Consider the following 13675-nt stretch of genomic DNA (forward strand, 5'->3'; position numbering starts at 1 on the left):
TGAGTCATGAAATCAAGACACTTGCTCCTTGAAAGGAAAGCTATGACAAACCTAAAGTGAAGTGAAGTGAAGTCGTTCAGTCAGGTCCAACTCTTTGCGATCCCATGGACTGTAGCCTACCAGGATCCTCCATCCATGGGGTTTTTCCAGGCAAGAGTACTGGAGTGGGTTGCCATTTCCTTCTCCAGGGGATCTTCCTGACCCAGGGATGGAACCCAGGTCTCCTTCATTGTAGGCAGACGCTTTTACCGTCTGAGCCACCAGGGAAGTCTGACAAACTAGAGAGCATATTAAAAAGCAGAGATATCACTTTGCCAACAAAGGTCCACCCAGTTAAATCTACGATTTTTCCACTTGTTCTGTTCAAATGTGAGAGTTGGTTCATATAAAAAGGCTGAGTGTCAAAGAATTGATGCTTTTGAATTGTGGTGCTGGAGAAGACTCTTGAATGTCCCAAGGATGCAAGGAGATCAAACAGTGAATCATAAAGGAAATAAACCCTGAATATTCATTGGAAGGACTGTTCCTGGAGCTGAAGTTCCAATACTTTGGCCACCCGATGTAAAGGGCAGACCCTGATGCTGGGAAAGACTAAAGGCAAAAGGTGAATGGGGTGGCAGAGGATGAGATGCCTAGATAGCATCAGCAACTTAACGGATGTGAATTTGAGCAAACTCTGTGAATTAGTGGAGGACAGGGAACAGGACAGGCTACAGTCCATGAAGTCTCAAAGAGTTGGATATCACTTAGTGACTGACAACAACAACATAAAGTTCTTATCTTTGAAGGTATATTTCTCTGTCTGTTTAACAAAAAATGTGTGTACATATGTATATAAACATATATGTTATCCATATACGTGCACTTGAGTGTGTGCATGTCCTAGACATTATTCTAAGCGATTGAAATTATTTTGCTTATTGCATGCTCTTAAAATACTCATGCTGTCTTATTTTCTGTTATATTTCACGCATTTCTTTAGAAAGCTTTTCTAGAAGAAGGTAACTCCTATTAATTTATAACCAGCTTATTTTATGAGACATCATGCATTTTCTACATGAACACTTTCTCAGACAGTGTGAAGTTCAACCTAATCTTTTTAATCTTGTGATGGCTAGTAATTTTTGATGTTAAGTTTATGACCTACTTCTGTGATTATCCTGTTTAGGTGTCTGCTGCCTCTTAGTGCCCTGCCACTAATATATTTAATAATGTCTTTAAAGATAAACAAATGTAATTGAAGTAATAAACTTATATGTTCAACCAGAATGCTTTAAATATCATGGTATTTAATGCATTTGTGGTATGTAGTTGTAATGTGTAACTTCTCTCACAAAATATGTATCTAAAAATCTTCACTTATCTGAATGATAAGTAACTTTTTAAAGTAGTCTGTTTCCTTCAAAGAATATATATCTTTTATTTATACCATGTTTAAATATAATTAGGTCTACATTTTAGTATTTAAAATATATTGTGTGTTCTCAGTCACATCAATTGTGTTCAACTCTTTGCGAACCATGGACTGAAGCCCACCAGACTCCTTTGTCCATGGGATTATCCAGGCAAGAATACTGGAGTGGGTTACCATTTCCTTTTCCAAAAATACATTATAAAATATAAAATATTTTAAATATGCATATTTGAAGGCATATTCCATAGTGGGGAGTTCAGAATATGAGAGGAATAATAAAAATTGCTAGAAATAATACTCTTTCATAAAAACTGAGATTTATTGCTAGAGCTTTAAAGTCTATATTCTTTAACTTTTTCTTTCTGCATATGCTGTTAATACACAAGTCTTCTAATCTCCTAAAAAATTTGTTCTCACTTATGATGATAGAGAGAGTCCTCTGGTAGCCCTAATGATAGATTAGAATATGCTTTTATGCAGTGTTTTGTTTTGGCAACATCTTCATTTATTTAATTTCTGTAAGTATGCTTATCTTGTGTTCTACTTAGGAGATAGATATGCTGCTAAGTCACTTCAGTCATGTCTGACTCTCTGCGACCCCATAGCGGCATCCCACCAGGCTCCACCATCCCTGGGATTCTCCAGGCAAGAACACTGGCGTGTGTTGCCGTTTCCTTCTCCAATGCATGAGAGTGAAAAGTGAAGTGAATTCACTCAGTCGTGTCTGACTCTTAGCGACCCCATGGACTGCAGCCTACCAGGCTCCTCTGTCCATGGGATTTTCCAGGCAAGAGTACTGGAGTGGGTTGCCATTGCCTTCTCCAGGAGATAGATATAGATATATGTAAATATATAACATCATGTACCAGGTACTACTTAAAATGTGCTATAATCATTTTATTTTTAAAATTATCTAGTTCATCCTGCTGTCTCTGCTCTAGATGATGAATTAAAGCAAAAGAAAAAGTAACTTTGCTACCTACTTAAAATAGTAGAGTGTGTAAATGAATTAATTAGAAGGCAATGTTTTTCTCTTGTATATCTGCAGCTAATTATCCACTATTTTTAATGACATCACTGTTTATTATGTAAAATACACTGCCAGTCATTTCTGTGAAGCATTCTCAAAAATCAAGTCACTTCCTAAGATTAGTAGGCTTAGATATTCTATATTAAGAGAAGTTTAAGTATTGGCAGTCTGGACAAGAGGATGTTAGAAAGATTTTCTTGAAGTTTGCTTAGAAAGCAATCTGTTACACTAACACTGTGTGGTGTGCAACATGATCCTAATTATCCCCTTCTTCTGTTTCACTTACTCTTGTAGTTTCTTCCTTCATTCATCCATCATCTATATAATCCCTTATACCTACTAATCACAAATTCCTGATGCTTCCCTCCTGCATCCCCTCACACCCTTGGCAAACACAAGTCTGCTTTATATATCTGAATGTATTTTTTTGTTTGAAAGATACGCTCATTTGTGTCATGTTTTAGATTCTATATATAAGTCATAATATATTTGTCTTTGTGTTTCTGACTTACTTCACTTATTATGGTAATCTTTAGGTTCATCCATGTTGCTACAAAGAACATTATTTCATTCTTTCCATGGCGTTTTTTTTCATTCTTGTTAATGGCTGAGTAATATTACAGTATATATACATATATATAACATATTTTTTCCTTCATTCATCTGTTGATGGAAATTCAAATTGCTTCCATGTCCATTATCCTGGCTATTGAACATAGGGCTGCTTCTATTAATGTAGGGGTGCATGTATGTTTTTGCACTATATTTTGCCTGGGTGTATGCCCAGGAGCGGGATTGCTGAATCATATTGTGACTTTTTTTAAGTTTTTCAGGAACCTTCATAAGTTTTCCATAGTGATTGCACCAGTTTACAAAACTATCAACAGTGTGGGATTGTCCACAATCTCTGAAGCATTCATTATTTGTAGACTTTGTAATGATGACCATTCTGACTCATGTAAGGTGATACCTTGTTGTAGTTTTGATTTGCATTTCTCTAATAATTAGTTATATGAGAATCTTTACTTGTGCCTTTTGGCCATGGGTGTTTCCTTTCTGGAGAAATGTCGATTTAGGTTTTCTGCCAATTTTTTGATTCAGTTGTTTGTTTGTTGTTGTTGTTATTGAATTGTGGGAACTGTTTGTATATTTTGAAAATTAAGCCCTTGTTTGGTCACATCATTTGCAAATATTTTCTCTCTGCCTGGACATTGTCTTTTTGTGTTTGTTTATGTTTTCCTCTGCTGTACAAATGGTTTTAAGCTTAATTATGTCCCATTTGTTTATTTTTGCTTTTATTTCTATTGCCTTGGGTGGCTAACGTAAGGAAACATTGGTACAATTTGTGTCAGAGAATGTTTTGCCTGTGTTCTCTTCTAGGAGTTTTATACTGTCTTGCCTTATATTTAAGCCTGTAAGTCACTTTGAGTTCATTTTTTGGTATGGTACGAGGGTGTGTTCTAGCTTCATTGATTTACATGAAGCTATCAAACTTTCCCAAAAACATTTGCTGAAGAGACTGCTTTTCCTCACTGTATATTCTTGCCTTCTTTATCAAGGATTAATTGTCCATAGGCATGTAGGTTTATTCCAGGCTCTTTGTTCTGTTCCATTGATCCATATGTCTGTTTTTGTGCTAATTACTATAGCTCTGTAGTATTGTCTGAAGTCTCAACTGCTTATGCCTCCTGCTTTGTTTTATTTCTCAAGATCACTTTGGCAATTCTGAGCTTTTTGTGGTTCCATATAAATTTTAAGATTATTTGTTCTAATACTGTGGAAAATGTCATGGGTATTTTGATAGGTATTGCCTTATCTGTAAGTTTCTCTGAGTAGTTTGGCCATTTTAGCAATATTAAGTCTTCCAGTCCAAGAGCATGGGATATCATTCCATTTCTTTGACTCATCTTCAGTTAGCATTATTAATGTTTTATAGTTCTTATCATTTAAGTCTTTTACCTCCTTGGCAAGGTTTATTCCTAAATATTTTATTTTTGATGTAATTTTAATAAGGATTGTTTGTTAGCATTCTCTTTCTGATATTTCATTGTTGGTTTAATAAATGCAACATATTTCTGTTAATTTTATATCCTACTATGTTGTTGAATTCGTTTATCAGTTCTAGTGGTTTTTGTGTGGAGTCTTTAGGGTTTTCTGTATATAGTGTGACATCACCTTCATATAATGACAATTATTCCTCAACATGGGAATAATTCTGATATTGTCTTGATTTCAATCCAACTCATTTTGTTGTCAAGAATATACTCTCTCTATCTAAACTCAAGGATGTTTAAAAATATATATGAGTATTAAGCTGGCAACATGAAGCAATCAGAGATGATCTCCTTTCAGAACACAGAAACCAACCTTACGTAATCAGACAATGACTGACCCTTGCTTCTCCCATAAGTTGCATAGGTCTTCCTCCTTTTCTTATATTCCTGAATCCTGATCTGCACTATCACAAATTATCACAGCCCTAATTCTGTGTCATGGTGCTTTTTGCTATGCATTCTTACAATTTTGGTTCTCTGTGCTCTTGATTTTCTAGTGTTTCTTGTGTTCACAGTTTCTTGAATCAGAAACACAATTTCTGATTCAAATTACTCTCCCCTAAAATAAAATTATTATCCTACCTCATCCCTTCATTGAGATTAAAACCATGGAGTCTTTCTGGATTTTATGCCTTAATGTAATCTTGGCACTATTGCCTAATCAACTAATGCTAGACACTAGATTGGAAATCTGTAGTCCTTGGATTATTGTCTTCAATCAGTGCTAAAAGAGTGACAATTTCACTTAAAATTGACTTTGAAATTGGCATATGGAAGGCAGTGTATTTGGCATATCTTATATAGCTTTCCACCTCTAAAATAGTATATTTTAAATGTCTCATTTCCTTCCCCATATGTACATTCCAAGACATTTTGACTAACCACACATTTTTTCAGATACATTAAATTTTTATCTATATTTTCTTTTGACTTTTCCCTTTTCATTTGCCTTCTGAAGTTAAGTCAATTTTTTAAGTCCAAATGGAGAAACAGTCAATAAGACAGCTAGCTAAAATGTTACCCTCACATAAATGTAGCTTATCAAAAAGTGTTTTGCACTAGTGTAAACCTTACACTTTCACAAAAGAAGGCTAAGCAAAAACTTACTTAGTTGAAAGGCCAAGCAATTTACACATGAATAGCCAAGTAAAATAGTTGTTCAGTACTATAGCATGCTGCTCCATACTTGATGACAATATTGCTGTTGTTTATGTAATATTGACCCTCCACATGCATTTTCTAATAGAGATGGCACATACAATGTGACATCCATATTTTGAACATAACTAAAAGTCCCTAATTTACATAATAAGGCAATTTATTAAAAGGGCATTAATGAAAGTTCCTAGTGTTTAGGCATCTGTTCCATTGAACCAAATTTTCATTATAAGATATACATTATCTTCAAAAAGAATTTTACATTTCAGCTAAGTCATGAATAAGCATTGAATAATGGAGGTCTATAGCTTTGAAGTTTTCATTATCTAATTATGAAGAAAGGATTTTGAGAGAGATTATGTATGGTAAATTATGGAATGCCACAGATGTTTCACAGGATTCAAAATGTAGAGAAAAATTGTCATTTAACTCAGCTTTTGGTTCCAGGCAGGCTACCTATTGGTAAAAAGCTGAGCTGGAACTTAAAGGCCAACCAAGAGTAAATTAGGTGAAGAATTTTATTGAGGGTATTCCTGCAGGTATAACATGTATAACAATGAAGAGATTCAAAATTACTTGATGTTTGTAATGTTACTTTAGGATGACACAGGCATATCGTTGAACCCATGTGTGCTATGTTAAGGATTTTGAGCTTACACAAACACATACTCACATACAAGTACATGCATTATGTTTCTAAGCAAATGAGTGGCAACGTCAAGCCTGTGTTGTAGTCAAGCCTGGAGTAGTCAATAAAGCAGAAATAGATATTTTTCTGCAACTCTCATGCTTTCTCAGTGATCCAACAGATGTTGGCAATTTGATCTCTGGTTCCTCTGCCTTACCCAAACCCGACTTGTACATCTGAAAGTTCATGGTTTGTGTACTGTTGAAGCCTGGCTTGGAGAATTTTGAGCATTACTTTGTTAGCATGTGAGTGCAACTGTAGTATTTAGAACATTCTTTGGTGTTGCCGTTCTTTGGGATTGGAATGAAAACTGACCTTTTCCAGCCCTGTGGCCATTGCTGAATTTTCCAAATTTGCTGGCAGATTGAGTACAGCACTTTCATCTCACCATCTTTTAGGATTCAAAATAGCTCAACTGGAATTACATCACCTCCACTAGCTTTGTTCATAGTGATGCTTCCTAAGAAACACTTGACTTCGCATTCCAGGATGTCTGACTCTACATGAGTGATCACACCAGTGTGGTTATCTGGGTCATAAAGTTCTTTTGGTATAGTTCTGTGTATTCTTGCCACCTCTTCTTAATATCTTCTGTTTCTGTTAGGCACATACCAATTCTGTTCTTTATTGTGCCCATCTTTGCATGAAATGTTCCCTTGGTATCTCTAATTTTCTTGAAGAGTTCTCTAGTCTTTCCCATTCTATTATTTTCCTCTATTTCTTTGCATTGATCACTGAGGAAGTCTTTCTTATCTCTCCTTACAATTCTTTGGAACTCTGCATTCAGATGCTTATATCTTTACTTTTCTCCTTTGCCTTTCACGTCTCTTCTTTCCTCAGTTCAGTTCAGTTCAGTTCAGTCACTCAGTCGTGTCCAACTCTGCGACCCCATGAATCACAGCACACCAGGCCTGCCTGTCCATCACCAACTCCCAGAGTTCACTCAAACTCATGTCCATCAAGTCGGTGATGCCAGCCAGTCATCTCATTCTCTGTTGTCCCCTTCTCCTCCTGCCCCCAATCCTTCCCAGCATCAGAGTCTTTTCCAGTGAGTCAGCTCGTCACATGAGGAGGCCAAAGTATTGGAGTTTCAGCTTTAGCATCAGTCCTTCCAATGAACACCCAGGATTGATCTCCTTTAGAATGGACTGGTTGGATCTCCTTGCAGTCCAAGAGACTCTCAAGAGTCTTCTCCAGAACCACAGTTCAAAAGCATCAATTCTTCGGCGCTTAACTTTCTTCACAGTCCAACTTCTTTCCTCAGTTGTTTGTAAGTCCTCCTCAGACAACCATTTAGCCTTTTTACTTTCTTTTTCTTGGAGATGGTCTTGATCACTGCCTCCTGTAAACTGTCATGAACCTCCTTCCATAATTCTTCAGCCACTCTCTCTATCAGATGTAATCCCTTGAATCTTTTTGCCACTTCCTCTGTATAATCGTAAGGGATTTGATTTAGGTCACACCTGAATGGCCTAGTGGTTTTCCCTACTTTCAATATAAGTCTGAACTTGGCAATAAGGAGTTCATGACCTGAGCCACAGTCAGTTCCTGGTCTTGTTTTTTCTGAATATATAGAGCTTCTCCATCTTTGGCTACAAAGAATATAATCAATCTGATTTCAGTATTGACCATCTGGTAGTGTCCATGTGTAGAGCTGTCTCCTGTATTGTTGGATGAGGGTGTTTGCTATGACCAGTGAATTTCTTGGCAAAACTGTTAGCCTTTGTGGTGGTTCGTTTTGTACTCCAAGGACAAATTTGCCAGTTACTCCAGGCATCTCTAGGCATCCTTCTTTTGCATTCCATTCTCCTATAATGAAAAGGACATCTTTTTAGGTGTTAGTTCTTGAAGTTTACAGGTCTTCAGAGAACTGTTTAACTTCAGTTTCTTCAGCACTACTGTTCAGGTCTTAGACCTGGATTTCTGTGATATTGAATGATTTGTCTTGGAAATGAACAGAGATTAGTCTGTAATTTTTATAGATTGCATCCAAGTACTGCATTTGGGACTCTATTGTTGACTATAATGGCTACTCCATTTCTTCTAAGGGATTCTTACCCACAGTAGTAGATGAAATTTTTGGTCATCTGAGTTAGATTCACCCATCCAAGTCCTTTTTAGTCCCTAAAATGTCAATGATTACTCTTGGCCATCTCCTGTTTGACCATTTCTAATTTGCTTGACTCATGGACCTAACATTCCAGGTTCTTATTCAATATTGCTTTTTATAGTATCAGACTTTACTTTCATCAACCATCACATCCACAACTGGGTGCTGTTTTGACTTTGGCTCCATCTCTTCATTCTTTCTGGAGTTATTTCTCCACTGTTATCCAGTAGCATACTGGGCACCTACAGACGTGGGGAGCTCATCTTTCGGTGTCCTATCATTTTGTCTTTTCATGCTGTTCATGGGGTTCTCAAGGCAAGAATACTGAAGTGGTTTGTCATTCTCTTCTCCAGTAGACCACGTTTTGTCAGAATTCTGCACCATGATCCATCCATCTTAGGTGGCCCCACATGGCATGGCTCATAGTTTCATTGCATTAGTCAAGGTTGTGGTCCATGTGATCAGTTTGGTTAGTTTTCTGTGATTGCGTTTTTCATTTTGTCATTCATTGCATACTTTGTTGAAGTATTACTTATGATTATTAAGAATTTTAAAATTATAACTGCTTCAATTATCAACTTTTAAGTATTACCTCAAATAAATGATTAGTTTTAACTATTATACATATTTTAAAGATATATTTTAACACAAATAGCTTAAATATCCCAATGTTTTCAGTGATGTATAATTTTTTTTATTAACATAATCTCTATTGTAAAGAAGAGCTGGCTAAGACATGAGCAGAACATTATCATACTCCCAGAATTTTAATGTTTTGTTAGAGTAGGTTGTTGAATTCACCCTCACTATTCTTAAATGCATGTTCTTTCTTAGAGATTGTGACCTCTTTGATAGTTATTTTTATTACTATGTAATTGATTCTCACTTCACTCATTTTTCTTTTTCTCCTTTTTCTTTCAAACATGCTGCAGTAGCTAACATATTATGGAGAGAAGAAGGTACTAAATTCCATTATTTTTTATATTATTGTGATTTTTTTGCTTACTTGATATATTGTTGACTATCAGTTCTAATAATTGCTTTATTCATTTTTATTTTCATTAAAATTTTATTTGAGCATAAACCAGTATTATTCTGTAATTGGCTACCATTACAAATATTTATAGATCCTCATAAGCTTGATTTATTATTGATATATAATCAGGAGGTCATGTTACAATATATTGAAATGCTTTTTAAGAGTATAGAATTAAAATTAGTCAAATAAATGAAAGCAAACTTAGTTAAACATAATTTATACATTAAGCCTTGATTTAGATTAGAAAAGAAAAAAATTATAAAACTATTACCTTATGAATGGAATATAATAAATAAAGAAAACAGGTTACTGCAACTTCCCTGATGGTCTAGTAGTTAAGAATTCACCTTCCAATGCAGGGGTTGCAGGTTCAATCCCTGGGTACGGGCATGTGATCCCAGAAACCCTGTGGCCAGAAACCCAAGACAAATCAAAAAAGAAGCAATATTGTAAAAAAAAAAAAAGCAAAAACTCAATAAAGATTTGATACAATCTGCTTCAAAAGTAATCTTTTTTAAAAAAGGAAAAAAAAATGGGTTATAAAATTGAAGTAACTTGATTCAAATCCAGTCTGTACCAGTATGTAACCTAGGATCTCTTTATCTTGCTAATTTATCATCTCAATAGTAAGGATAGTTGTTAGTTGTCAACAAGGTTGTTTTATCAACTTTTTAAATTATAGTCTGCACTCAATTGTGCTAGTCTTTCTTAGTTAGCTACAAAAGCCAAGTGGCAGTGTTTGCCCAGAATTCAAATATCCCAAGTGCTTTACTTACATTCTTAGAAGAAAAGTGTGGATAAGTCACCATTACACTCTTGGTAGGCAATGATCAAAGTAATTGCCTACACAAACCATTGTAGAAAAACTTCTTTGTTTCCTATTGTAGCCTCTTATATGAATTGGAGTCACAGCCACCTGGAGGACCATGCCTCAGAAGGGTTAATAAATTCTGAAATTTAGCCGTCTCAATTTTATTCTCAAAGATGAGCATAACACTTTTTTTTATCCGCTTAGTATTTCTTCCTCCTCAAATCTTTTGTAAAGGCCTTAAACTCCAGTTTACTAAAGAGCTATTGGAGTAATTTTACCTTCTCATTTTATTCCACTTGGATATTTCACATTTGAACTTACTAATTCAATCATTACTGAAACAGACATTATTATGACATGATTAGCATATATGTTAGATGTTTCTTTAGACTCTTATTTCTTGAGATCAAACAAATATTTCTCTGGGTATTATAAAAATGGATTTTATTTAATCATTATAAAGGGAAGAAATAAAACCTAAATATTCAGAGATCACGTACCACAGGTCTAGATTGATCACTAATTGCTGGGAAAATTTGAAGGAATCATATTACCTCTCTGAGTCAGAATTTTATAAAACAATGTTTGAAATGTAGTTTGGCACCCTCCTTGAAAATTTATGATATGTAAATCTCTTTAAAATATCTAAAACAACTCTTTTTTATAACTTGAATTGATGTCATTAACATTAGTACTTTATAATAATCATTAGTATGTAATAATAGTATAATAGTATTCAGGTGACCTTTAAAAATATAGGAGACCTTCAGATTAATTAAAATCATCCTGAGATTCATTATATGAAAACATTTTTATCAAGTTTTTCTTCCGTTAATCTTTGATGCTTTCAATAAGTACTCTCCATCGGTCAGTGATGTACTTACTCTTTATGATGTTGTTTGACCCAGAATATGTGCTTGAGAAATCATAGCTATTTAGTATATTTTGCAGATAAATTTAAAGCATATACAAGAAATATTTTAAGAAAATTTTAAAATCCTTTTTTCTATGTACTGTTATCATCAGAGTACTTTGCTCTTTTCTGAAATAAACAAAATTTAAAATAATATATTTGAGAAAATAATATATTTGACTCAGATTCCAGGAATCTGTAAATTATATTTATAATGTCACAGTTATCAGTAAGGTATTACAATTGAAAATGATTGCAGGTAATAATAGACCAAGTTGAAGAATCATTAAACCAACATGTGTACAATTATTTCATAAAAATAATTAAAATAACAAAAGAAGCATCCAAAGTAAATTTATATCTGTATTTTTTAAAGATAGAATAATAACTAACAGAAACTACATATTTCTGAGATCTATTTTTATTTTCACTCTAGCAGTGCTTTCTGTTTGTATGCTCATATTTTCACTATTACCATGAAAAAATGTTCTCAGAGAGAACATTGAAAAATTCCAAGCATTTTAAGATAAATAATAAGTGAAAGAGATTTCAAAATGATAATTCCTCTATAATGTCATGTGACTTAAAGGCAAACTAATTTTTTTTGTGGGAGTGTAGAAAAACATTTTAAAAGGGAGAAAGTATATCACACATTTATTTACAAATATTTTAAAGAGACAGCTAAACGTAGAGCACTTTGAAAGCACTTGTAAAGATAAGGTCTAGTATCTGCTCTAATGAAATTTTTAATCTTGTGAAATGGAAGATTAACTCATTGTCAACTAATTTTACTGCATAGATGATCTCAAAGTATACAATAAAAGATTCAGTATGACTAGGTCTCTTTTGGTTATTATGGTCTTATAATCTAATAAAGTATTTCCTAATATTTATTTAGTAGACAACAGTTTGGTATATGTTTTACGGTGTAATGATAATAAGTGTTTTTATAAGCTCTAAATTAAGGGAATTTAAACCATTTTATCACTGCAGGATTAAGTTCAACTGTTAGATATACTAATTTCAAACTCCAAGGAGAGATGTCAGATGGTTTGTTATATAATATAGCATTTTCTAAATTTATTATAAATAAGATCATTTTGTTGAATATCTGTGGGATCAACATGGAACTGAAATTACTTTGGAAAATACTGGCTTGATGTGACATCTAGTGATCTGAAAGCAAATGTATATATATATATATATATATATATAAAATTTTTAAATTATATTTGTAAATATTTATGAATCTCTTCATACATATATATGTTATAGGAATTATTCAAATAAATAACTATATTAGTTGGGCAATTAACACCAACTAGTACAAGGTACAAATAGAAAATTACAGTGAAATCTTACAAAAAAATTTATGTGTTACATTATTATCTGACTAGCTTTGTGACCTATAATGTCACCAAAGTGGTGAAAAAAAGAATAATAGGCATCAGGCCATCTCTTAACTCCTTTGACCTCAGATTTGTCACATTATCATTGTCCAGACAATTCTATGCTGCAGGGAAGCATGGGAAATACAGAAGAGTGCACACGAATTTAATGAGCTACTGTATAATTATTTTTAGAGCAAAATATTGGTAAGGTTCTCAGGACAAAATTACTGTCTCACAACAATATTGATGAAATATTTAAAATGAAAAAGGAGAGCTTTCAGAAGGTAAGGCTTTTAAATTCAGGAGACTTAGAGTATCATATCATTGGATGAGGGAGAGACCATACCTTCTACTGTCTGTTTGTGATGCCAATGCCAAAGTGATCAAGCTGTTAATATTTTCATTTGCAAGTTCCATATCTTCTCTGTTAAAAACAAATGTCAGTGTTTTAGCATTTTATCTCATAAAACTGTTTTCAGATCAAAAAAGGAATCTGATAAGATAACCATTTGCAGATATATATGCATATACACATCCACATATATGTGTATGCGTATTTGTATACCCCCTTCATAGATCACAGCCTTGTCATGGAGAAGGAGCTTGTGAAGCCATGGCATACAAAGAAGCTATGAGCCATGCCATACAGGGCCACCCAACATGGATGGATCATAGTGAAAATTTCTGACAAAATGTGGTTCACTGGAGAAAGAATGGCAATCCACTCCAGGATTCTTGCCTGGAGAACCCTATGAACAGCATGTAAAGGCAAAAAGATGTGATGCCAGAAGATGAGCTCCCAGATTGGAAGGTGTCCCACATGCTACTGGGCAAGAGCAGAGGGCAGTTACTAATAGCTCCAGTAAGAATGAGCAGCTGGGCCAAAGCAGCAATAATGCTCAGCTGTGGACATGTCTGGTGGTGAAAATCAGTGAAAGTCGCTCTGTTGTGTCTGACTCTTCGTGACTCCATGAACCATACAGTCCATGGGCTTCTTCAGACCAGAATACTGGAATCAGTAGCCATTCCCTTCCCCAGGGGATCTTCCCAACCCAGGAATTGAACTA

The 13675-nt window shown here is 34.4% G+C and overlaps 1 protein-coding gene across 3 annotated transcripts in view; it reads left to right on the top strand.

The window, feature by feature from the left end:
• FSTL5 (follistatin like 5) overlaps positions 1-13675 on the top strand; it is an 882948-nt gene that overhangs the window by 735916 nt on the left and 133357 nt on the right. For 2 of the 3 annotated variants that reach the window (XM_055405237.2, XM_088827832.1), the window contains exon 10: positions 9387-9413. The exons of the other annotated variant lie outside the window; for it this stretch is intronic. In XM_055405237.2, coding sequence (XP_055261212.1) covers positions 9387-9413 — 27 coding nt within the window. The remainder of the gene's footprint in view (positions 1-9386; positions 9414-13675) is intronic. 3 annotated transcript variants of the gene reach the window in all.

This window comes from Moschus berezovskii, chromosome 19 (genome assembly GCF_049115385.1).
Source record: "Moschus berezovskii isolate FMDL1 chromosome 19, NW_MosBer_1.0, whole genome shotgun sequence".
NCBI lineage: Eukaryota > Metazoa > Chordata > Mammalia > Artiodactyla > Moschidae > Moschus > Moschus berezovskii.